Source organism: Spermophilus citellus (assembly GCF_964194105.1).
Source record: "Spermophilus citellus genome assembly, chromosome: 10".
NCBI classification, from domain to species: Eukaryota; Metazoa; Chordata; class Mammalia; order Rodentia; family Sciuridae; genus Spermophilus; species Spermophilus citellus.
The window spans coordinates 126,757,168-126,781,231 of record NC_138197.1 but is presented as its reverse complement, the minus strand read 5'-3'; the positions used below and the strand labels follow the sequence as shown (position 1 = coordinate 126,781,231).

Sequence of the window (24,064 nt, the reverse complement as noted above, 5' to 3'; positions counted from 1 at the left end):
CTGACCTCCTGTCTGGCCCTGCGATTGTCCCTTCTTGCGTGAGCTTTCACTGTGGTGCTATCCGTCATGAGGCGATACAGCCAGGGGGCCCTCACAGGAGCTGGTGCCATGCTTTTTGGACTTTCAGCCTCCAAAAATGTGAGTCAAATAAACCTCTTTTCTTTACAAAGTGCTCAGTGTCCAGTTATTTCGTTATAGTAACAGAAAAGGGCTAAGGCAATGGGAGAGCCAGTGTGTGAGGGGCAGCCCCCCATCAAAAAAAAAAGTCGAAGATATTGGAGAAAGAGCAGAGCAGCCCCCTAGAGAAGGGGAGAGAGATTAAAGACGAAAAGGGAAAAGAGACTCAGGCCAACCACAGCCTGACAGTTCGCAAGCGCCTGGGACTTGCGGGGCTCCTTCTGGGTGTCCCATGTCATCTCAGCTCCTTGGGGAGGTGCCACGGTCAGCGTAGGTGAGAGGTGCAGCTGCTTGTTGTGGCCCCACAGCCGGAGAGAGGAGGCGGCAGATGTGAACACAGCCTGCTCGGCCCTGAGTGGGAGAGGAAGGAAGCTGGAGGCTCCTGGGAAGGGTTTGGATGGAGGGAGCCCGTCTGCTCTGCAGGAGGGAACCGGTGGGCGGCGTGGGAGAGCGCCCCCTGGGGGTCAGCGAGGGCCTTGCCGAGGCGGAAGGAGGAGGTGGCCGCGGTACTTCCTCCAGCCACGGGGGCAGGCCGCCCGGGTGCGCGGGAGTCTGCAGGTCTGGATTCCAGGGCAGGGACCAGTCAGCCTGAGGTTGGGCAGGCAAAGAAGTAAGCAGGAAGGGCGCGCTGGGTGACTGGTGCAGGAAGGGTGACCTGGGAATGGGCTCCTGGCTGGGGTGGAGAGGAAGGGCGGGGAAGGGTGGACCTGGGTGTTGGCCAATCAACTGCGTGAGGGGCGGGGGCTGAGGGCAGGGCTGGGAAGTCTGGAGGGGACATGGATATACTTCCAGGCGCTTCAAACTCTGGGCAACAGGTGTGCAGGAGGAAGCATCCTGCCTCCTGCCCTCGCAGGGCCTCAGGTCTGGTATGTGGGGGCTGGTTGTGTCAGGAAGGCCCTGGACAGCCAGCTCAAGGCACAGAAAGGGAGGCCACAGGGCCAGTATCTTGAGCCCTCCAGCCTCTCAGGCTGCCATTCCTTCCCTCAGTGACTGTATTTTAGTGAGGTTTGTGTAACTATAACAAAATACCTGAAGCAATCCATTTATGAAAAGGAAAGGTTTAGTTTGGCTTCAGTTCTGGAGATTCCAGTCCAAGATCAGGTGGTTTCATTACTTTGGGGCTTTGATGAGGGCTGGGGTCCCACCATCCCTTTTAAGTCCACATCTAAAACCTCCCACAAAGCCTCACTTCTCAAGGGCCCACCACCTCCCAGTCAGCCAGAGCAGTTCTGAGCAGCATGAGCCAAGCCCGAGGCCTCAGCCTACCTGAGTTCCACACCCTGCAGAGCCACTGTCACGGAAGCATGGCCTTAAAACCTCACACAAGGGCCAACAGAGCACAGCAGAGTCCTGGGAGTAAGTCCGTGCATTTGCAGTTAATTGATTTTCAACAAAGTTGCCAACAACACACTTCAGGGTCTCTTCAGTGATTGGGAAACTGGTCTCCACATGCAGGTGACCCGGGAACTCACCTCCGGTGATGCACAATAACGGGCTCCAGTGGATGACAGACTTAAACGTGGAAAACCGCTGGAAGAGAACAGGAGGAGGGCTTGCGGCCTTGGTCTGAGCAGGCTGCGACCCCAAAACTCAGGTAAAAAAAGAAAAAAGAGGCCGATGGCTCTGCTCCAGGATAAAGAGCTTCTGCACAGCAAAGGGAAGAGCCGACAGAGAGGCCACCTGTGGAACAGGAGAGGGTGCCGCAAACCCGGGTTAATATCCACACATACAAGCCTCACAGTCCAGCCCCAGACAAGGACCTGAGGAAACAGAGGAGAAAGACTGAATAGACAGGCCGCCGCGGGGGTGCCCGCCTGTCATCCCAGGGGCTCAGGAGGCTGAGGCAGGAGGATCTCGAGTTCAAAGCCAGCCTCAGCAACAGGCTCTAAGCAACTCAAGGAGACCCTGTCTCTAAATAAAATACAAAAAGGGGCTGGGGACACGGCTCAGTGGTTGAGCACAAGGGGAGAGCCCTTCACCTATTAGAATGGCGATTACTAAATTGATACAATGTAACAAATGGGCTGAAGGATGTGGAGGAAAGGGGAGCCTTGGGCACTGTTGGTGGGAGTGTGAACTGGTACAGCTGTCACAGGAAACAGTACAGAGGTTCCTCAAACTGAAAACAGAATTCCCTTGTGATGCAGCAATTCCACACCTGGGTTGTATCCTAAAGAGCATGACATCAGTATGTCAGAGAGACATCTGCCTCCCATGGTCACAGCTGCACTGTCCACGGTGGCCAAGATGTGGCAGTAACCTAAGTGGCCATCCACTGAAGCCTGGAGGAAGAGAATGTGGAGATAGTGCACAGTGGAATACTGTTCAGCCTTAAAAAAAAAGAAAGACATCTGTCCTTTGCAACATGTGGATCAACCTGGAGGACATTGGGTCAAGTGAAATCAGCCAGGATGAGAACCCCATGCTTGTACCTGTGGAATCTAAAGAAGAAAAGAGGTGAACTCACAGGAAAAAGTAGATGGTGGCTTCCAGGGGCTGAGTGGGGGAGGGAAGGGGAAATAGTGGTCAAGGATGGTACCAAGTCCCTTAGACAGGATGGACGAGGGCTGGGGATATATTATACATATGGCAACTATGCTTCTATAAATGTGTATTTGAAAATTGCTAAGGGATTAGATCATCACAGAACTAAATATGAGGTGACTGGTATGTTAATGAGCTTGAATTATTCACCTCACTATGTGTACATATAGCAAAACTTCATAGTGTCCTCTGAAACTAGATACTATTTTAATTTGTCAGTACCTTAATAGAGCTGGGGTAAAATAAATCCCCAATATTATGCCATTTCAATCAATCAATCCGTCAACCAATCAACACTGTATTAGTCCGTTCAGGCTGCTATGACAAAATGGCTGGTGGCTCATCAACAACGGAAATTCACTTCTGGTTGTTCTGGGGGCTGGAAGTCCAAGATCAGGGTGTGGCGAGTCTGTCTGCGAGGGATGGCTGTCTTCTGTCAGTGTCCCCTGTGGTGCTCTTTATACCAGCACCAATTCTGTTCTGAGGGCTCCATTCACATCCTGGTGACCTGATCACTTCCCAAAGCCCCTCCTCCAAATACCGTCCCCTTGGGGGCCAGGTTTCAAGGTGAATTTTTGGAACATAAACATTCAGTTCATAGCAAATTCTCTGCTACCTCACAGGCTTCTCAACCCAATTCAGGATGGAACCTCGATTCCAAGACCCCCTCCCTCACCGTCACCGGCTCCTGGTTAAGTGACACCTGCATTTGTCAAGTTGTCAAGAATGAACCTGGAATCGTTCTAGATCCATTAGCAAATCCTTTAGACGCTACGAAATATATTCTCGGAGTGACCCCATCTTCCGCGGCCAGCTCTGCTCGGGACCCTGCAGCGGAGCTGCCTGGTCGATCCTCGCACGGCCACCAGAGGGCGCGTCCGGGTCCGGGCCACGCGGGTTCTCTGCTCACCGCCCGGGCCGCGCTCCGCCTCGGGCACGTCACCTGGCCCGCCGGGTGGGACCCTGGAGACCCCCAGCTCTTCCCCCCTCAGGGCCTTTGTCCTTGGCAGTTCGGCCGCTCGCAGCGCGGTCCCTTTGTGGAGCTGGAGCTCGGGTTGGTCTCCGTCCGGTCTCCCCTCCGCCGCCAGCCCGTCTCAGCTTCCTCTGCTGCTTCCTTCACGACGCCTGTCCCCGCGGGGCGTCGTCACTGTTTGCCTCTGTCCTGTTTCTTGTCTGTCGCCAGCTGCAAAGAGAGCTCCGCGAGAAGGGACTTCGTTCTGTCCTTACCACGTCGCCGCAAGGGGATGTGCCCGTGACCAGCTCGCTCCCTCCTCCCAGGCCCAGAGGAAGGTGTCACCCTCCCCTCCGGAGGTCCAGCCCCCGACCCAACACGTGGACAGGGCAGGAGGAGAAAGGCGGAGCAGGGGGTCCAATGGCCTGGGTCGTGGGGGGGGGGGGTCGTTTGGGAGACCAGACGAGGCCTGGCTCAGCTGTCGGAGGAGACGGGCGCCGGTGCCCGGGCGGAGCCCACCCCAGTCTCCCCGGGCGGCCCAGACTCGCAAAGGCCGCGGTTTCTGGGCGACATCAAGGTTGACAGGAGGCTGGGGCTCCGGGCTGTGCCCTTTGCTTCCTCCCGGGGGCCGGGCAGGGCTTAGGGGTGCGGAGGGGCGGGGCCCACCGTGGAGGAGGCAGGAAGGGGGCGGGCAGGAGGGGGGCTGGGGGCACACTGGCAGGTGCCGGGGCCAGGTGAGCGCGGCTCGGAAGAACTTCTGGGGGCGTGGTCAGGGGGTGGCGCCGGGAAGCTCGAGGTGGGACCCGGAGCTGGGGACTCCTGGGGGGGACCTCCCGCCCTAACCACGACAGTGCAGAGGGGGCTTCGCCGAGGGCCAGGGATCAGCGGAGCTGTTCCGCTCAGGAACTCAGCCCGCATCCCCGCGCCCGGCGCCTCTACCTGGAAGGGAGGCGGGCTCCCAGCTGAGGCGGGAGGAGGAGGAAGGAGGAGGGGAGGAGGAGGACGAGGGAGGAGGAGGGGAGGAGGAGGACGAGGGAGGAGGAGGGGAGGAGGAGGAGGACGGCGGGAGGAGGAGGACGGGGAGGAGGACTGCGGGAGGAGGAGGACGGGGAGGACGGCGGGAGGAGGAGGACTGTGGGAGGAGGAGGACGGCGGGAGGAGGAGGAGGACGGGGAGGAGGGCGGGAGGAGGAGGACTGTGGGAGGAGGAGGACTGTGGGAGGAGGAGGACGGCGGGAGGAGGAGGAGGACGGCGGGAGGAGGAGGAAGGGGAGGAGGGCGGGAGGAGGAGGACGGCGGCGGGAGGAGGACTGCCGGAGGAGGACGAGGGAGGAGGAGGACGGGGAGGAGGACTGCGGGAGGAGGAGGACGGGGAGGACGGCGGGAGGAGGTCGCAGGGTCAAGAGCTACTTAGGAGAGAGAAGCCCCAGCGCCCTGAGGCTGCCTGGATGTTGGGTCCCCAAGGAGGAAAAGAGTCGGGAGCCCAGCCCTGCCCAGAGCTCCCCGCAACACGCCCGCACACTGTCCGGGCAGCCAGCGGGGCTTGTCGTGGGTGGGAGGACACACGTGACATTGGACCTGCCCCCGTGGAGGAATGGGACCGAGAGGGAGCGCCAGGCCCGTAGGTGTGGGAAGCCGACCCAGAGAAGAAGCCAGGGAAGGTCTCAGAAATACACCTTCCCAGGGCAGAAGCCCTCTGCGAGGCCCAGTGACCCCAGAAGCCACTGAGAAGGTGCATTCGCTGAGCTGCAGCCCGGGCCTGAGCCCCCCTCGGCGCAATCAAAATGTCGGTGGGGGGCGGGGGGGCTGCGTCTGTTGACAGAAGAAGTGGCTCATTTCCCTAGTATGGAAATTAGTGCTGAGGAGAGGGGCAAAGCTGTGAAAACATCCTCCAGGAAAAGGGAAGCACGCTCTTAACCCTTGGCTCTTAACCCTCCAGGAGACGCTGGCTCCCAAGGAAAGAAATGCAAATGAAAAGTCACCCGAGTAGTTTGGCCGATTGCAGAGTCAAAAATAGTGCTCCTCCGAAGCTGTTGGTGGGAATGGGGGAGAGGAGTTTCCTAACCCGCGGTGGGAGGACAGACGGCGGTGGGAGGACGCACGGCGGCGCATGCGCACTGCTAAGCGCAGCTTAGGCTGGGGTCGGGCGGCCCCTCTGCCTTCAATGGGAAGCCCCCCGCCGGCGCCGTGGGCCGCTGATCATAGCTCTTGATTCAAGAATAGGGAACAAACTCCAAGGCCCGGGCTAACAACGGAAGCAGAACACACTGGGGTGAGAGGAAGGGAATAAAGACAGATATATACATTTTCCCTCCGCCGCTGGAAGAGCCCTGGAGGGACAGAACAGGTGGGTAGTGGAGGTGGCGGGAGAGACTTTGTTCCTTTACTTGGAGACCTGCGACCCTACTGTCATTTGAGTGTATTGTGGAAATACTAAAATGTTACCAAAAAACTTTTAGAAAGTATTTAATGCGTGCTGTAGGTCCCAGCTTAGGGGACTGGGCTGGCTGTGTCTACTGCGCTGGGAGAGGGGGAGATGTTGAGTGTGAGGTGTGGGAGCCAGCAGAATGGGGTGGCCTTGGAGGACTGAAGGCAAAAGGCGGGCCCTGGGTCTTGAGCAGCAGGTGGAGGCAGAGGGAGGAGGGGAGGAAGGGGGAGGAGGGGGGAGGAGGGGAAGGGGGGAGGAAGGGAGGAGGAGGGGAAGGGGGGAGGAGGGGAGGAGGGGGAGGAGAGGAGGGAGGGAGGAGGGGAGGAGGAGGGGACACCTGCTGGGACAGGGGGATCTTCCTCTACTCCTCACCTGGCCAGAGGGTGCTAGTGGAGCTCCCTGCGCTGGCAGAGAGGGCTCCTGGGACCTGGGGACAAGAGGAGCCTGACTGGGCCTGGTGACTGGGCATGCTGGGGCACAGCCGTGGCCTTGGAGACAGAGTGCTGGTTTTCTAGACAGGAAAGTCCCTGATGAACAGAGGCCCACATTCATGGGGATCTCCTGGGACAGAGTCCCCTCTCTGAGCCCTGAATTTGCCCCAGCAGAGCCTCTTGGGGGAGGGGGAGGTCAGCTCCCCATGGGAGGAGGGAGGAGGTGAGTGGCACTGAAGTGGGGTCTGAGGCAGTTGGCCCAGGGAGCAGGTTGGGGGACAGGGATGTCCCCTGGCCAGTCACACTGGAGAACTCTGAGGCTGGGACCTGACTCCGCCGCTGTGACCACTGTTGACCACTGTTGGCCGGTGACGAGTCCTTGCTTCCCCGATGTTGAAGAATAACCCAAAGAAGCACGCCGAGGCAAGGTCAGAGTAGAAATTAGAAGTTTATTAAAGGACAGCAGAAAAGACTTCTCCCGGAGGAAGAAGGGGACCCAAGAGGTGGAATCCGTGGAAGTGCGGTTGTCTCCCCTTTTTATAGTTTTGGTGATGGAATGTAGGGGGAAGGGTTGGGACACAGGTGGGCCAAAGAAGTAATCTGGGCAGGAAGGACTTCATTATCACTTCTTTGGGATGGGCTATCCCCAAATCTGTTGGGGCTATTCCCAGGGTTCCATTAACATTTCTTTGGGGTGGACTTTGGCCTAGGGCCTTTCTGGGACTTCATTAACATCCCATGAGTTGTCCTGCTTTTCATTGTCAGCATGGCCTCCATTTTAGATTTCACTCGATATGATATTAGACCCGATTTACCTAATTACACTGACTACCTAATTTTAAATCTGGCTTTACCGCCCTCTGGGCCACACAACTGTTCAAGAACTTCCTTCTTTCAGAAATGTTTTAAGTGCCAGCTCCCTGTTGGACCTTGAGATATGGTAAAGACCTAACAGGAGCTGGCTGCCATTTTAATGAAAAGTTAAAGTCTTCAGAGAGATGGAATGACACTCAAGGCGGGTGCATCTGATGATCCCGCTGAAAGGTTTATAAAGCAAAAATCAAAACGTGGTAGAATGACCAGGCGCATAGACTCCCGTCATGGCCGCAGATTCAACACGCCGTTCTCCGGAGCTGATAGATGGAGCAAGGTGAAAGTATATCTGTAATAATGTAAAAGTTGTGAAGAGCAAGTTCACATCTCTGATGTGTTAGCCATATATGGAACACGGAATTCATGCCCATTTATGATAAAACAAAAACAACAATAACCACAAAACTCATGCTTGGTCAGGAAGCAAGTCACAACCCACTTCCAAGGGCACTGTCCACAACACCAGTAAATAGCATCCCTTAGACCGCCTGTATTCCTAGAGGCTCAGAGTTCAAGTTCAAAACCAGCCTTAGCCATTTAGCGAGGCCCTAAGTAACTCAGTGAGACCCTGCCTCTAAGTTAAATATAAAAAAAGGACTGGGGATGTGGCTCAGTGGTTAAGCACCCTGGGTTCACTTTCTGGTACAAAAATAAATAAATAAATAATAGAAGCTGTTTCTTCAAAATCAGAAATAAGAGGAGGACTCCGGTCAACGTCAATTCCATTCAGCTCTGTAACAAAGAATTCAGTTGAGCCAAGGAGTTAGATTTATAATGGGAAGGAAGGGGGAAAAAACCCAACATTTTCCACAAATGATAAAAACGTCTACATGGCAGTCTTGGATTTACAATGTTAGTGGCAAAATCTCTGGGTAAATTATAAGAGGGCCGGGGGTGGAGGGTAGTGCAGAGGTAGGGCCCCAGGCCCAGCAATCACGAGGCCCTGGTGTGATCTGGCGGGGGGGGGGTGGTAGGGTGGGATTTTTAAAGATCTGATTAGGTTTTCATGAGAATTTCCATCCAGATTGCCATGTGAGTCCAACATGTAAAATGTGACATTTTCCTTACAGAGGGAACAAGCAGAAAATCCATTTTTAAAAAAAGTATTAGTTATGGGCTGGGGTTGTGGCTCAGCGGCAGAGCACTTGGCCTAGCATACGTGAGGCCCTGGGTTTGATCCTCAGCACCACATAAAAAAATAAAATAAAATAAACAAAATAAAGATATTGTGTCCATCTACATCAAAAAATTTTTTAAAAAGTATTAGTTATAATGACACTGGGAATCTTTTGAAAAATGTGCATGAACTTTCTGGGGAAAATTAGGAAACTGTATTGAAAGACATAAGGAGAAAATCAGCGTGGTCCCGGGCAGGAAGGTCCAGTGCTCCAAAGACGTCGATTCTCCCCGAATTCTGCTACAAATCAACTACCATTTTGATCTGAATCCTGACACCGATTCTTGGAACTTTGATGAGCTTATCTGAAATTTCCATGGACGGCAAAGTGATGAGCGAAGACTAGAATGATTTTGGAAAAGGCCAAGAGAGGCTGATTTTCCCTGCTGGATGTAAAGCCTGGATATAGCACCGGGGTCGCTGAGGCTGCTGGGTGGACATAGACCCACAGACCCAGCGGCTCCGAGCCAATCCACACCCCACACTCCTGCAAAGATGGGGGGTGCCCCTGTCCATAGGTGGTACTGGAACCATTGGTCATGGGGACCGTTAGACTAAACCCACATCTCTCAAAAAGTCAAACCCATCCCTGTCTCCCCTCAAATCCACCCCAAGGGTAAGCCCTCCCTAGGCAAAGCAAAACGGTAAAACCCTTAGAGGAAAGTACACAACATCTTGATGACATTGGCTTGGAAGTCCTAAGCAAGACTTGCTTTCTCCGTCAGTAGGGAGAACATTTGCATTTGATACCAAGTTACACCCCAAAGTAGCTTCAAGGCCAAGTGTGGCCAAGGGGCTCCTGGAGCATGAGGTAGGACTGTGTGTTGAAGTGAGAGACACAAGTGCCCTTCGGCTCTGCCATCCTCTCTCTAGAAACTGTCACACCAGCCCCAGGAGCCCACAGATGTTCACAGAGCGGTTTATGGCTCAGACATCGAAAGTCATTAATAACTCTTTTTAAAAATATTTATTTTTTAGTTGGACACGATATTTATTTTAGTTTTATATGGTCCTGAGGATGGAACCCAGGGCCTTGCATGTGCTAGGCGAGGGCTCTACCACTGAGCCACAACCCCAGCCCTCATTAAGACCTCTTAGCAGCAGGTTGAGTAAAGACATTTCGATACATTCACAGATGGGAATATTATACACCAGAAAAGACAACTCCATGAAGTCCAACATGGACCAGCAAATTCCCCACATCCTAAGGTCTGAGTTGGGAGGAGAGTTAACGATTCCGAGTGGCCCCAGGACAAGGACTCGGATCTCTGAGGGCCCATCCAGGGACGTGGATCTGGGCTGAAAAAGAGGAAGGGTTTCTAACAGATGGGGCTAGTCAGGGATGGAAGAGGCTGCCCCCTAAGGGACTGAGCTCCCTGTCACTGGAGGTGTATGAGCGGGGACTGGGCATAGGCCTTATCTACCGGTGGGGCCAGGGCAGGTCAGGAGTGGAACCAGGCCAGCCCAGAGGCTGCGGTTCTGTGATTCAGTGAGTTTGATCAAAAGAAGACGAATAATGAATAACCAAATGTGTCATGTCCGCACTCGGAACAAAACTTCCTAATAAACGGGACGGACAGGTGCAGGCAGCCAGCTGGGGGCTCAGAAACACCTGAGCCAGGGAAGCTTCGGTGCTGGGGCTGAGCCCAGGCCCTGGGCAGCCCAAGCCTGTGTCCGACCCTGAGCTGTGCCCCCGGCACGTTCTCTTTTTCTTTAAATAGAGGAGATTTGCCAGGTTAGAAAGAGAGTTCACCAAGGTGAGCTGCACCCGGTGCCCTGGTGGAAACCAAGAAGGGAGCGCTGGTGACAACACTAGGAACCAAGCTCAGACTCCATCTGGACCTCACTTTCCCACTGGGGTTCGTTTTCTGTTTGCTCCAGTCCAGGAAACCACATTGATAGGCGCCTCCTTTAGGGATTGGCGAGGGGTTGCTTGGGGTCTGGTAGTGGATGGGAACAGAGGTGGGCACGGAGGCCAGTGCAGAAGGCCGGGAGGGAGGGTCCCTGGGAGGGGCACCTGGCACCCGCAGGCCCCGCCCTCTGCACCATGCTGAGGGTTTCCTGGCTTGGGGGGGCGGCTGGAGGCTTCGTCTCTCCCTTCCCTTCTCTTGCCCCTTCTCCTGGAGTTGGAAAGGTGCTGGCCGTGAGCAGTGCCAATAAGGGGGACACACCCTCACCCCAAAGCCTTCGTCCCCACCAGACAGCAGCTCGGTGCCAGAAGTGCCTGGGGTTTGCTGGCCCCAGGTTGATTTCAGGCCGGGTGGTGTTGGCTTCTCAGACCCTCAGTTTCTTCATCCATGGAATAGGCCGCCGTGCCTTGCTCCAGAGTCCCTGGTCTCCAGGGCAGGCCTGGGCAAGCAGGACGCGCAGCCGCTTTCCTTCCGTCGCTTCTCCACCAGCGACCCCAGCCTCCCCTTCTGGCCTCATCTCCCCACCTCTCATCTGGGCCCTAGTTTGGGGGACGCCCTGAGTAGGCCCAGGCAGCCCCCACCCTAAGTGCTCTCTCCTGGACACCACATTTCAAAGGCAGGCTCAGAGCCACCTGTAGGGCCCCGCTGTCCCGCCTCTCCCTCTAGGTGAGTCTGAGGTCCCCTCCCTGTAGATCCTCAGTCCTGTCCTGCCCTGTTTACCGACACCTGGGGCGAGGCACTTCCTTCTCTATGGGGAAGCGCTCTGCCTCTAGCCCCTTGGAATCACCAGCTCCTGGTCTTGGGCCTGGTATATAGTAGGCACTCATTAAATGCTCATGCCTCAAACCGAGGCAAACTGAATGTTTGGAAATCCCCTGTTCTTGGAGAACAACTTTGGCCCTGGCCCTGGGTCGGGAAGCCAGTCTCCTGGTGGAGAAGGTACCCAGAGGTGCCCGTGGGGTGGCCAGGGCTCAGCCCAGCACCTGAGGGGCCCCTGCTCCTCTCAGACTGCACGCCCCGCCCCCTGTAAGGCTGTGGGGGCAGCGGCTTGGGCAAGTTCCCCTTCCGCTTCCTCCTGCTCCTGGGCTGTGGGTGGCTGCTCCTCGCTGCTGCTGGGGCACCTGCCAGCCTCTGCACACCCCTGGCGCCTGGGGAAGCTCTCCTGCCCTGAGCTGTCACTGCCGTCCCTCAGGCCCGGACACAATGCAGGCCATCAAGTGTGTGGTGGTGGGAGATGGGTAGGTACCTGGCTGAACTTCCTCACAGCCCCTACCTGCAACTCTCCTGCCTGGTGCCCCGCAGCTGGGAGGAGGCCTCTCCCAGGGTCCAGGGGGCCCACCCCCAAAGCCACCTGGGTGGGGTTACAGGACAGTGGGGGGTGCCCGGGGCTGCTGGCCTGCACCCCAAGATCAGGGATGTGAGCCCCTGTCTCCAATTCTGCAGATGCAGCCAGGAGGAGGGAGCCTGGCTTTTGTCCCCAGGCTGGCTGGGGTCTAGGCCCTAGGTGGGGGCGGGTGAGGGGATGTGGCCTTGGGCAGGTCCCAGCCCTTCCCTGAACGGCCCCAAGCCCCCTGGGAAGAGGAGGGAGAGGAGCCGGGGCTGGGTCACTGTGGTGCGTTCCTACCTCCCCCCCCCCCCGCAGCTTGTAGTGGGGGGAGAATGTGCATGGGGGGTGGTGAGGAGCAGAATGGGGGCGCAGGGGTGCGGAGTTAGGGAAGGAGAACGGCAGGAGGTGCAGGGTGACTGTGGGGACCCGAGGGGCCAGCTGGGCCGAGGCCCTCCACAGCGGTTGGAACTCGGTGACCTTGGGCTGTCCTGTCCCTGTGCCCTTCCGTTTCCTCATCTGTAGAATGACAGGTCCCCTGTCACTCACAAGCCTGCCGCACATGTTGGGAACCAGCCCCAGGTGGCCCCGGGTCCATCCCAGGTGTCTGGCTGGCCCTGGCCTCCTGCCCAGCTCCCCATGCAGGGGCCACCTGGGGATCCTGCCTGGCCCAGTCCTGCCCGTGGCTCCTGGGGGACGGCGTCCACAGGCGCCCTCAGCTGACTGGAGGCTGGTGGCCGTTATCTGGCCGCAGCCGCCGCTCATTTCTGCTTTGCATCTGATCTGAGCAGGCGGGAGGAAGTCAAGGGTAACGTTCAAAGGTACTTTGGTGGCAGGCCCGGGAGGGCCAGCAGCCTGCTCGGAAGGAACAGGAAGTGACGGAACCAGGCAGAGCAGGGGAAGGCCCAGAGCGGCCCTTGGCCTTTCTGCGCCTGGCTGAGCTACATTTGCCGTCTGCTGGCCCAGCAGGATGGGGGACACCCCACAAGGGCTGTGGCCATTCATTTTCCGCTGGGTGCCAGCCCTGGGCTTGAGCAGGGCCCCTGCATACTAAGCTCCCTAATATCAAGTCCACTTTATAGGTGGGAAAACAGAAGCTCAGAGAGGTTAAGTCATTTGCCAAATCCTGCACAGGAGTTGGTCCCAGGTCTCTTTGACTTTAAAAAACTCTGTGTCCTTAACTGCCTTGTTCCATGGCAAGGAGGGAGGTATGGGGGCAGTTTCCCTAATGGTCACCACCTGCCGTGGCTGTGACATCTTGCTGTGTGCATCAGCACACTCCTAGGAGGTAAACACATCCCCTTGTTCTCCGTGGGGAAGCTGAGGCAGGGGTCTCAGTGACTACCTAAAATTGCCCACCCGGGGTTGGTGGAGCTGGGCTTTGAGGCTGGGAGTGTGGGGGCACAGGCGGAGTCGGGCCCAGAGGCCCTATGGCATGGCCCTGGTCCCCGGGCACCCCCCACTCCTGCTCCTCTGTCCCCATGACCCACACCCGTGGACCAGAATCTCTGGGGTCCGAGAGTCTGCACGCACAGACACCTCGGGGACCCTTGCAGGCTCTGGGGTCGACACTGACGGGGGTGTCACGGTGGGAGACTGAGGCTCAGAGGTCGGGGCTTGGGCAGACTCTGGGTCTTCTTGGGGGACCAGGCAGGCACTCGGAGGTGTCCCCAGGCCCCAGACAGAGCCTTGACACGCCCTCTCACGCTTCCTGTCTTGCAGAGCCGTGGGAAAGACCTGCCTCCTCATCAGCTACACCACCAACGCCTTCCCAGGAGAGTACATCCCCACCGTGTGAGTGCCCGCCAGGGCCGGCCGTCCCCAAGGCCCCCCTCCAGGCCCCTCCCATGGGACAGGCCCCTGGGTGCATCCAGGGCTCAGGCAGTCAGGTGGCACCAGAGCCAGGCTCTGGCTTGGTGGGGCTGCCCCAAGGTCCCCCCGGGGAGGCAGCAGCCCACGCCAGGCCTGCGGAGGCCCAGGAGGGAGAGACGGAGCGGACGAGGCGGGTGGCGGGGAGGGTGCCAGGGAGCACGCGGGTTCCCCACAGAGGAGCAGGGAGGACAGGGAGGATGGAGCGGGAGGCAGGGCAGCTGTAGGTGAGGAAGCAGAGGGCGGAGGAGGAGGGCGCCCTGGGCCTCGACTCGGCGGCCTGCAGAGGCTGCGGCAGGGGCTGGCCCGGGAGCAAGGCCCGGAGGCCACCCTCTGCTGCTAGATGTGCAGGCAGGGCTGCCCCGCGCCGTGGAGGGAGGAGCCTGCAGGTGTCAGGTGTCCCTCAGCCAGGCAGCTCCCGGTGCCCAGCATGGCCGTCAAGGACCTGTCTCCATCAGCTGCCCACTCTGTCCATGAGCTCTACTGTGGCACAGACGTCCCGGGCACTCCTACCTCAGGCCTTTGCTTAAGTTCTTCTGCATCGTGCGGTGCGCCCCACGCCCACCTGCCCAAGCCCCCAGGGCCCACCCCAGGCCCCTCCTCCAGGAAGCCTTTCAGATCCACTGTGCCCAGGCCTCTCACCCTCCAGAGTGGCTTCCCACCTCTCCATGACCATGTGGAGATGGGCAGCCACATCTGGTTCTTCCTGGGCCCACCGCTGTCCCAGCGCAGGGTCCCCCACAGCGTGACATGCACAGTGCTCCACATGCATCTGTGTGTTGTAAGCTGGCCTCACTGGGCCCATGGGAGAGGCTGGGAGGACCCACTGAGGACCTACCGTGTGCTGGGTGCACGGGTTGCCACAGGCATATAGCACTCTCTGGAGGTGGGTGTTATGGTGGCCAGTGTACCCATGGGGGAGCTGGGGCTTGTGGCCCCTAAGGGACTTGCCCCCAGAGTCAGCCAGGCCTGTCTGGCTTCAGAGCGGGGCTGTGGAGAACAGGGCTGGGCCCTCCCCTCTTGGCCTCAGTGTGACCCCCTTTCAGGAGCTGGATTCAGGTTCTTCCACGTAGGTGGAGGAGGGGCAGAAGGGAGGACAGTGCCCAGGGGTCAGTGCCTCAGAACTCCCTTGACAGGAGAGACTACCCCCTCCCCAAGGGCCTCCCGCCCACAGCCCTGAGCCTCTTGGTCCACTGCCGCGGGGCAGGGTGGCTTCCCGGGACACAGGGCTCATCCAGTGAGGGCAGAGAAACCTGGGCAGGGCCGGGGAAGCTGCCCCTGCTGGTTCCTGGGTCTGTGGGCGCCCCGTCCACCCTGCCCTTACCTGCGAAGAGGGAGGGACCCTCGTCCCTGCTGTCGGCCCCTCTGAGGGCAGAGGAGGGCCAGCTGTGGCCCTGAGCAGAGAGGCAGTCAGGACCCAAGAGGTGGCTCCCCCTGGAGACCACTGTCACCAGGAGTGTGTTGTCCCTGCTGGTGTCCCCGTCCCTGCCTGCTGGCTGGAGACCCCGTCGGCCCCTGTCCTGGCTGGGTTGGAGGACGCACTTGCAAAAGGACTTTGGAGCAGCTGCTCCCCCTTTGGAGCCTGTAGGCCGCAGGTCCCATCTGTGAGAGGCAGGGACGGGGCAGGAGGTCCCAGCCAGGCCCTGTGCAAGGGAACAGGACTGAGGTCGCTGAGGTCAGGCCAGGGCCCCCTGCTCTGAGCAACTTGAAGTCGTTGGTGGCCCCTAGAGGACTAGGCTGCTCAGGACACTCAGGAGCTGGGCCGGGGCACACCTGTGTGGTTCCACAGGCTCCATGCTCAGAAGGGTCCTGCACCTGTTTTAATGCTCCGATGTCCCCCCCCCCCACCTTGAATCTCGTGATTATTTTTGTCAACGGGCCCTGAGTTTTCGTTGTCCACTGAGTTCTGCATATTATCCGGGGGCCCTGCATGCCGCCCACCTTCCAGCAAAGTGGCTCGGTCCTGGACAAGACCCCAGAGGGTCTCGCTACCACCAGTGCCCCTGCACCCGTGACAGGGAGGGTAAAAGAAGGCACGGTGGGCACTTGGCATTGGAGGGGGTGAAGGAGAGAGGGTGGGTTCGGAAAAGCAGGCGGCCGCAGAGAGCGCGAGAGAGCGCCGGAGCTCGCCAGAAGGTCGGGGAGTGCTTCTGGGACGGGGGTGGGGGTGGGGTGGGGGTGGGGTGGTGGTGGTGGGGGGGGGTGGTGGTGTTCCTGGGACGGGTGCAAGATGCGATGAGCCTGGGGACTGAGCTCGGGTTGCTGCCAGCGGCTGGGGGTTAACACCCTGAGGCGACCTGAATCTGTGGCCTCTCTGCCCTCGCCTTCTGGGGAGTGAGATGCGCGGGCAGCCAGCCAATCAGGAGTCAGGACCAGCAGAGCTGCCCCCGATTGGCTCTGGCTGTCCTCTCCTCCGCATTCCCCTAGAGGCTATCCCGCTGCGCGGTGTAGACCGGGACTACAGGGGCAGCCTTGGCGCTGGTAGCCTGGTGGCCGGAAAGGTGGATACTGAAACCAGCAGGGCCCCTGAGATCTTGGCACGTTTTCACAAACAGGGAGACTGAAGCTGCTCCCTGGATGGTCCCAAGCTGGGAGTTGGGGACACAAAGACAAAGCAGGACCCTGCCCTCGGGGCCTATGATGTAGAGGGTCCCCGCCTGCCTCGCCTCCTTAGAATCACTCTCGAACTGAAGGCCAGGCGAGCTTTCAAAGGTGAAAGAGTCTGGCCTAAAATCCCTCCTGGGGCCCCTTCACACTTAACACGCATCTCCTGTCCGACCCCAGCCTCATCTCCCACCTCCCCTCCTCCAGGTTTCAGGTTTCCTTGATGATCCCACAGGGTGGCCTCCGCCAGGCCCTGCACAGGAGCTCCTGACCCCCCTGGACTTTCCTCTGGTCCTGATGGAACTCCATCTCCCTGCTCATGGGCTGGGCGGCCTTGCTGGGGTGCGCTTCCTGAGGAGGGGCCCTGAAGCCGTCCAATTTCCTCTTGATTCTGGAACAGAGTAGTAGCTTCTAGAACAATGGAGCGCATCATGGGTGCCAATGACCCGGCACCTGGCAGGGTGGGCAGTCAGAGCCCTGAGAAGTCACTTAGGCCGACTCGTCGGAACCTGGTTTTACCTCCCCCATGATCCTCTCTGTGAGCTGGCCAAGCAAACCTGGGCTTCTCGTGGGCAGCAGGACGTCCAGTCTTCAGGAACCGAGTCCTTGCTGGTTTGATGCCCCTGCTTGCCTGGTCCATCCTCCCCAGTCCCCAAGTCACCAGCCTTGTGTGACCTGTGGTCTTTGGGTTCCTTGAATACACCGTTGATCATACTCAGGGGAGGCTCGGGTGGTGGCCAGGTGACACCTGGCTGCAGACCCCTCCTTCACCTACCCTCCTTCACTGCATTACAGTGGCAGGTTGGGCTGCCGTCAGAGGCCAGGCCTCCGAGCCTGTCCCCACTGTCCTCACTGTCCCCACCTGTCTCCAGTCATGAAATAGCAGAGATACTGAGTTGGGTAACAGGACTTTGTCCTTGCTCGGTCACCAGTTGGCTGGGAGACCTTGGGCCTGTCCCTTCCTGCTCGTGAGCCTCGGTTCCTCATCTGGAGAACGGGAGTGGGATCATCCAGGATCCTGCACAAGGGTCCTCTGGTCCTGGTTGCCTGTGGACCTCACGGGGGGACCCCAGGAATTCACATCATGTCACATCCCTACAGCTGTCCTCTGGGAGGGCCCGTGGGAGGCATGGCATCGCTCAGCTCCAGCACCTCCCGGTGAGGGCGGCCTGCAGTCCCTTGGGACCCTTCCGTCGGCCCAGGAGGTGGGGACGGGTTGGTTCCCTTCCAGCTGCGACCGCTGGGCTCAGCCCAAGACAGCCGGGGTGAGCAGACCGGGCCTGGCCGACAGGGAGCCTGGAGGGTCAGAGCTGCCACAAATGCCGGCTCATGGTCAGGGTCAAGCAGGGCAGTCACCCGAGGGAGGGGTCCCTGGCTCCTTCAGGCTGGGGCAGGGAAGGTCCTCATGCAGGGGGCAGGGCCTGGGCGGGCTCTGAAGGGGGAATGGAAGCAAGTGCACGTGGGGGGACGGATTCCAGAGGAGGCCCAGGAGGGAGGCCTGGAGGGTGTGGGGGATGAGGACGCTCAGGGCTGTTTGGACCAGCTGAGGCAGGGCTGGGCGTTCTGGGCAGGGGTGCTACATGGACGGGCACAGGGAGGTGGGCAGTGCGAGCCTTGCCCTGGGAGCAGTCTGGCTGCTGTGCCAGGGGAGACAGGTGGAGGCCAGAGGAGCCCAAGGCCTCAGTGGGCGAGCTCAGGAGATGAGGAGCAGGGCCTGTGTGGGGGACCTCAGTGAGGTGAGGGTGGTCCCCAACCCTCAGGGGCAGGTGATGAGGGCATCCTTGGAGGCACAGCTGGGGCCCGGGGCTGTGAACACTGGATGTGGAGTTATGCCAACGTGGCTTCTCAGCTAGTTTGGTCTCTCATTGGCTGGGTGACCTTGGGCAAGTTGCTATGCCTCTCTGATGCATTTTCTTCTCTCTGGCATGAGGATTCAGCGTGATCTAGTCGCGTGTGTATTGGGAACTTGCTCTCCCAAGCCTGCCCCAGACACGCTCGAGGCCCCAGGCTGGACCCTCCCGGGGCCCCCAGGACTTCCCCTTTCCCAATCTTCTCAGGCTCCCCGCCCTGTCTGGCCTCCCGTCAGGCTTTGCCATGGACTGGTGACTGGGGGGCTCTGTGTACTGCAGGGCCCCAGGGCAGCCCTCTGCCCACAGGAGTCCCAGGTTCCTGCCCCTCGAGGAGGCCCTGCCCCTGGTCCCCACTGTCCCCAGTGTCCCCAGCGGCCTGAGCACCCGAGGCCACGGCGGTCACAGCCCCTGGCACCTCCCAGATGGCCTGCGTCCTTCCTCCTCCTGCGGCTCCCTCCCCACATCTTCCGGGGCCTCTGCCCCAGGTCGTTGTCTCTGGTCGCTCCTGGGGGTCCCAGCCTAAAACGGGGATGAACATTCATTCAACAGGCACCAGGTGACAACCTTGGTGTGCGGCACAGGAGGCGGGTGACGCTTATACGGACGGAGACTAGGAGGGAGTTTGTGGGAATCTGTCACAGTCTCGCCAAACACAGTTGAAGGCAGAGAGACACGGAGAGGCCATGTTCTCTGTCAGGTTTTGGAACCAGGGGTTGAACTCGGGGGCCCTCGGCCACGGAGCCCGTCCCCAGCCCTACTTTGCATTTATTTAGAGACAGGGTCTCACTGAGTTGCTTACTGCTTCACTTTTGCTGAGGCTGGTTTTGAACTCGCGATTCTCCTGCCTCAGCCTCCTGAGCTGCTGGGATGACAGGCGTGCGTCACCACTCCCAGCCAAGAAAAACATTTTTTAAATATAATGAATCAGTAATGAAAAAGATCAAGAAAACCCAACTGCACAGTGCTGTGTGATAATGGGCTAGTCGCTGCCCCTCTCTGGTGTTCATCCTCTGAAGGGGACGATGCAGGGTTTCAATGGATGTCGGGGCTCTGGACTAGAGGCTGACCTTGTCCTGTCGTACCTCCTCCCACAGGTTTGACAACTACTCAGCCAATGTGATGGTGGACAGCAAGCCCGTGAACCTGGGGCTGTGGGACACGGCTGGCCAGGAGGACTACGACCGCCTGCGGCCACTTTCCTACCCCCAGACGGTGCGCAGCCCCCGCCCCCCTCGCGCTCCGGGCTCCGTGATCCCCACTCCTCCGCGAGGAGGCCCTTCCCGTCTGGCCTGGTGGCCCTGGAGGCCGGTTTGTGGAGCCTGCCGGGGCGCAGCTGGGGACGCCCGCTGAGGTGCCCAGCCCTTGCCCTCGGCTCTCCCTCCGGGGCAGGCTGGGGACGGGCAGGAGCGTGGACTCTGGGTGGCTACACCTGTCCCTCACCAGGGGCACCTGGGCAAGACCTGGCTCTGCCTTGCTGTCCCCGCCCTGGGCACCCCTCAGCCCCCAGGGCCCGCCCTACTCCTCCCTCGGGCCGGGCCGGCCCCTCCATGGCTGCCAGGTGGGGCCGGTGGCCGCTGTGGCTCACCGGCCTCTCCCTGCAGGACGTCTTCCTCATCTGCTTCTCCCTCGTCAGCCCGGCCTCCTATGAGAATGTCCGCGCCAAGGTGAGCTGGCCAGAGGGGCCCAAGGGGCCGGGGCCCGAGGGGGGGACTGGCAACGGAGGCCTCCCAGGAAGCAGAGGCCGGGGCAGAGGCAGAGAGGGTCTCTGGTGCTGGCCAGGGCTGGTGGGGGTGGTACCGGGTGAGACTGAGGGGCCTGCAGGGGCTGGGCCAGCGACCTCACCCCGACCCCCTGACCTGGTCCTGTCCCCGTTGGCCACCTGGTCCCCGTTGGCCCCTCCTCCTGGCACCACGTGGCCCCTCTCACCTTCTCCTGATGTCCCCTGGCACTCTTCCTGCTCCCTGCACCCCGCCTCCCGCCACCCGCCCAGTGGTTCCCCGAGGTGCGGCACCACTGCCCCAGCACCCCCATCATCCTGGTGGGCACCAAGCTGGACCTGAGGGACGACAAGGACACCATCGAGAGGCTGAAGGAGAAGAAGCTGGCACCCATCACGTACCCACAGGGCCTGGCCCTGGCCAAGGAGATAGGTACGGGGCTTGGGCTCCGAGAGGGGAGCTGGGTGCAGGGGGCACCCCCAAGCAGCCTTCCCTGGGGCCAGGCCGCGTGATTTGAACTCTGGCTGTGCTGTGTGGCCTTGGGCTAGTTGCTTAGCCTCTCTGTGCCTGTCAGACATGGCTCCTGCCTCATCTGGTGGTTGGAGCACTGAGTTGAGCAGGCTCCTAGTGCGGCCCCACAGGCAGCAGGCAGTGCCATGTTGGACGATGACCGTGTCCACAGGAAGGCCCTGGAAACAAGGGGGTGTGCCAGCCCCAGACAGCAGGAGTGGGTGACACGGGCTGTGGTCACTTGGGGGACGGGCAGCCAGTCACGTTGGCTTCCTGCTCCTCCTCCCCCCAGCCCTGGCTGCTCGGCCAGCTCCTCTTTGTCCCCAGAGGGATCACTGGGCAGAGGGGACTCTGCGTCCTCAGAGTGGCCCTGCCCGAGTGGCCGCGCAGATCTGCTGGATCAGATCCTGAAAGGACAAACTGCTGTCCAGGGTGGGGGTGGTCGTGGGGTCCTCCTCATGGAGGGACTGCCTGCACCTTGCCCCTGGGGTCCAGGCCTGGTGGCTCTGCCCTGTCCCTTGTCCCCGATCAGGCCCCTAGCTGGACGGGCCCTCTTGGCCTCGGCCACAGCGTCCTCCGAGGCCCGGGGCTGGCACCTCCCCCTGCCCCTGCCCCATCTGCGGAAATGGGCGGACGCCGTCTTCACAGGAAGAGAAACCGCAGTGGCCTCCCTCCTTCCTGTGCCTGTGGGGACGGCCACCTCCCCGGGCTCCGCCACCTCCCCGGGCTCCGCCTGCTGCCCGAGCCCTGGTCTCTGCCCACCCTGGCCACTAAAGCTCTCTCACCATGCGGGGACTTGGCCCTGCCTTCCCCTGCCGCCGGTCCCCGCCCCGGCTGTCCCCTACAGTGCCTCTCCTGCGTCCTCTCTTGGAGTCCCTTCCCAGAGGGCCCTGGGGGCCGGGTTCTGGTCCCGGCTTCAGTGCTGACTGGCGGTGGCCATGGGCTGGCAGCTGCCCCTGGGCCTCGGTCTGTCCATCTGCACCTCTGGACAGTGCCCACAGGGCCTTCTTCTGTTCAAAGAGATGAGGCCGGGCCCTGCCTTGGCCTCCAGCTGGGCTCGGGAGCTGACCCTGGGGGGGACAGGGAGGGGCCTGAGGCCCACAGGGCTAGCTGCCTCTGGCCGCCACGGTGACCTGGGGACAAGCCACAGATCCCACTGCAGAGCATGTGGACGCGGGCTGAGCACTCGGTGGGTGTCAGGCCTCCCAGCCGCTGGGGGAGGACGCTGTCACACGCCCCCCCCCTGTACTGAGGGGACCCTGAGGCTCAGGAGAAGGCCCTGGCTTAAGGCCTCCCAGCCAGGACGTGGCGGGGCCCAGCCTTGAACCTGGGCAGCCTGGCTGCCCGCCACCTTGGCCTGGCCCCTGCCCTGGGCAGCTCCGGTCCCCGTCCTGGGTCAGTGTGTCCTAGAGGGAGCAGGGGCCTGGGGTCGGGGCTGGCCAGTCCTAGAGCGCTCCAGCCCTCTGGCTGGTCCCCTGTTCTGGTCCCACTGAGTTGGGAGGTGGAGGAGCGTCCAGCCCGTGACTTGGGGTGAGCGGCGACCCTCTGCAGGCCTCAGTTTCCCTCTGCCGGTGGGGACCATGCCAAGGACGCTGTCTGGGGGCCTGGCGGTGGGGGCACAGGTGCCTCCGACTTCTTGGGTGATTTGCATCCTGGGGCGGGACCCAGAGGCCTGCTGTGTAGGTTACAGTGCACAGAGGGGCCCATGCCCTGCCCAGGGTCACACAGCACCCAGAGGCCCGGTGGGGACTGCACCCCACACTGGACCCCCGGGCAGTTCCCAGCCATGCGGCCTGGGCGGGGTCGTCAGGAGAGCCTCCCACCCCCGGCTCAGGCCTCTGCCGTCCCCCTCCCCAGACTCTGTCAAGTACCTGGAGTGCTCGGCCCTCACCCAGCGGGGCCTGAAGACCGTCTTCGACGAGGCCATCCGGGCCGTCCTGTGCCCCCAGCCCACGCGGCAGCAGAAGCGCCCCTGCAGCCTCCTCTAGGTGAGGCCCTGCTCAGCGGGCCCTGGTGGAAGGGGACGTCCAGCCCCTCAGCAGCTGCCCACGGGTCACCGAGGGGGCATTCAGGCGGGGATAGCGGGCAGTAGGTATGGCAGGACCCTCAGTTTCCCGTCCATCTTGTCACTTGCCGGAGCCCAGCCTGCCCTGGGGACTGTTTCCAGGAGGCCTGAGAGCAGGGTGCCGGGTCGCTGACCGGCTCAGCGGGCTCTTGCACACGGGGTGGGCGGGAGGAAGGAGGGACGCCCGGGTCCTGCCCCGGGAGAGCGTGGGGAGCCCTGAGCTCCATGACAGTCGCTTCGGGCAGAGGTGGGACAGGCTGAGCAAGGAGACCCTGGGCGGGGCCAGGCTGGGGTTGGAGTGGGCTGTGTCTCACCCCGGCCCTCTGCCTTCCAGGTGCCCAGCCCTCCCTCCCGATGGTCCTGACCCTCTGGGGTCCCTGTCCAAAGCCCGAGGGTTCCGTGGCTGGCCTGTCCCCTCACTGTGACGTTTCTTATGATGGCTGCAGAGCTTGGCTGACCGTCTCTGGGGCCCCTGGGCCGGGTCCTGATCCCACGCTCCTGCCTTCCCAGGGCCCAGGGGCCCCAGGTCAAGGACAGCCCACGCCCACTCGCCCCAGGCCCTCTCCATGAGCTTCACGGCTGCTGGCCGCCACTGTTGACCTTCAGGGACAGGGTCTCGCTCTGATGCTGAGGTCCTGCTTCTCTGAAAGTCAGGCTGAGCAAAACAGGGCCTTCGAAGCTGCTCCCCTGCCCCTCGTTCTCCTCTTTGAGACGATGTGAACAGGTCGGTTCTCTTCCTCTCTGTGGTGTCCTCCAAGCCCCTGCCCCTCCCCCGACCTTCCGCTCACTCCAGGACCCTGAGCGCATCCTCCTGGGAGAGCCCTCCGCTGCTCCTGCTCTGCCCGGCAGGACTCTGCTGCCGCAAGTAGAAAACCCCGTTCAAGCTTCTGAAGCAGAAAATAAATATATGGCTCCCGTTTGAAACTATCACGACTTCAGGTGCAGCTTGATCAGGGGTCCAATGACGTCATTGGGGCCTGTTTCCCTGCACTTCTTGGCTCGGCTGCTGCGGGCTGGTTTATTCTCAGCCAAGTCCTGAGGACTTCATCTTTTCAAGTTCAAATTAAGCCAACAGAGCAAGTGTCTGTCCCAGACTAAATTCTAATGAATTTAGTTTACTCTGGGCAGCTTTAGTGTGAGGCAATCAATCACGGCGGTCAGAAGGCTCTGGGTTCTGACTGACCGGGCCTGGACCCTGTGGCTGCACTGCAGCCAGCAGCGGAGTCAACCCCGGGGAACTGCGGGAGGGCGGAGGGGTTTGTTCCCAAAGGGAAACTGAGAGCCGCGCAGCCCCCTGCACAGAGAGCTACCTCCCTTCTCCAGCCAGACCTTTCACTCCCCCCGACACGTGTCCACCGGCCCCACTGTGTGCCTGGCACTGCTTCAGGTCCGAGTCCCCAGCTGCAGGGGTGGACGCTCCAGAGAGGCCAAGAGAGGGAGCCCCCAGTGCCCACCCGGGACCTGCTCCGCTGCTCCGGAGCTCGGCCACCCTTACCCCCCAGGGTTCCGAGGCAGGACCCCCGTCCCCTCTGCTCTGTGCTGGGCCTGGGGATCCATTCCAGACCCTCCCCAGGCCAGGGCCAGGGCCCGGCCACCTCACCCCGCCCCCACCCTGCGCTTACCCTGCTCCCTG

General features: G+C 60.5%; 1 protein-coding gene across 1 annotated transcript; it reads left to right on the top strand.

The window, feature by feature from the left end:
* Positions 1 to 11,572: 11,572 nt before the first annotated feature.
* On the top strand, positions 11,573 to 23,350 carry RAC2 (Rac family small GTPase 2). Its single transcript, XM_081311275.1, has 7 exons — positions 11,573 to 11,729; positions 13,538 to 13,609; positions 19,233 to 19,350; positions 19,740 to 19,802; positions 20,129 to 20,288; positions 22,224 to 22,354; positions 22,766 to 23,350. The coding sequence occupies exons 1-6, from the start codon at positions 11,695 to 11,697 to the stop codon at positions 22,352 to 22,354; spliced, it is 579 nt and encodes a 192-aa protein (XP_081167401.1). The 5' UTR covers positions 11,573 to 11,694; the 3' UTR covers positions 22,766 to 23,350.
* Positions 23,351 to 24,064: the final 714 nt, after the last annotated feature.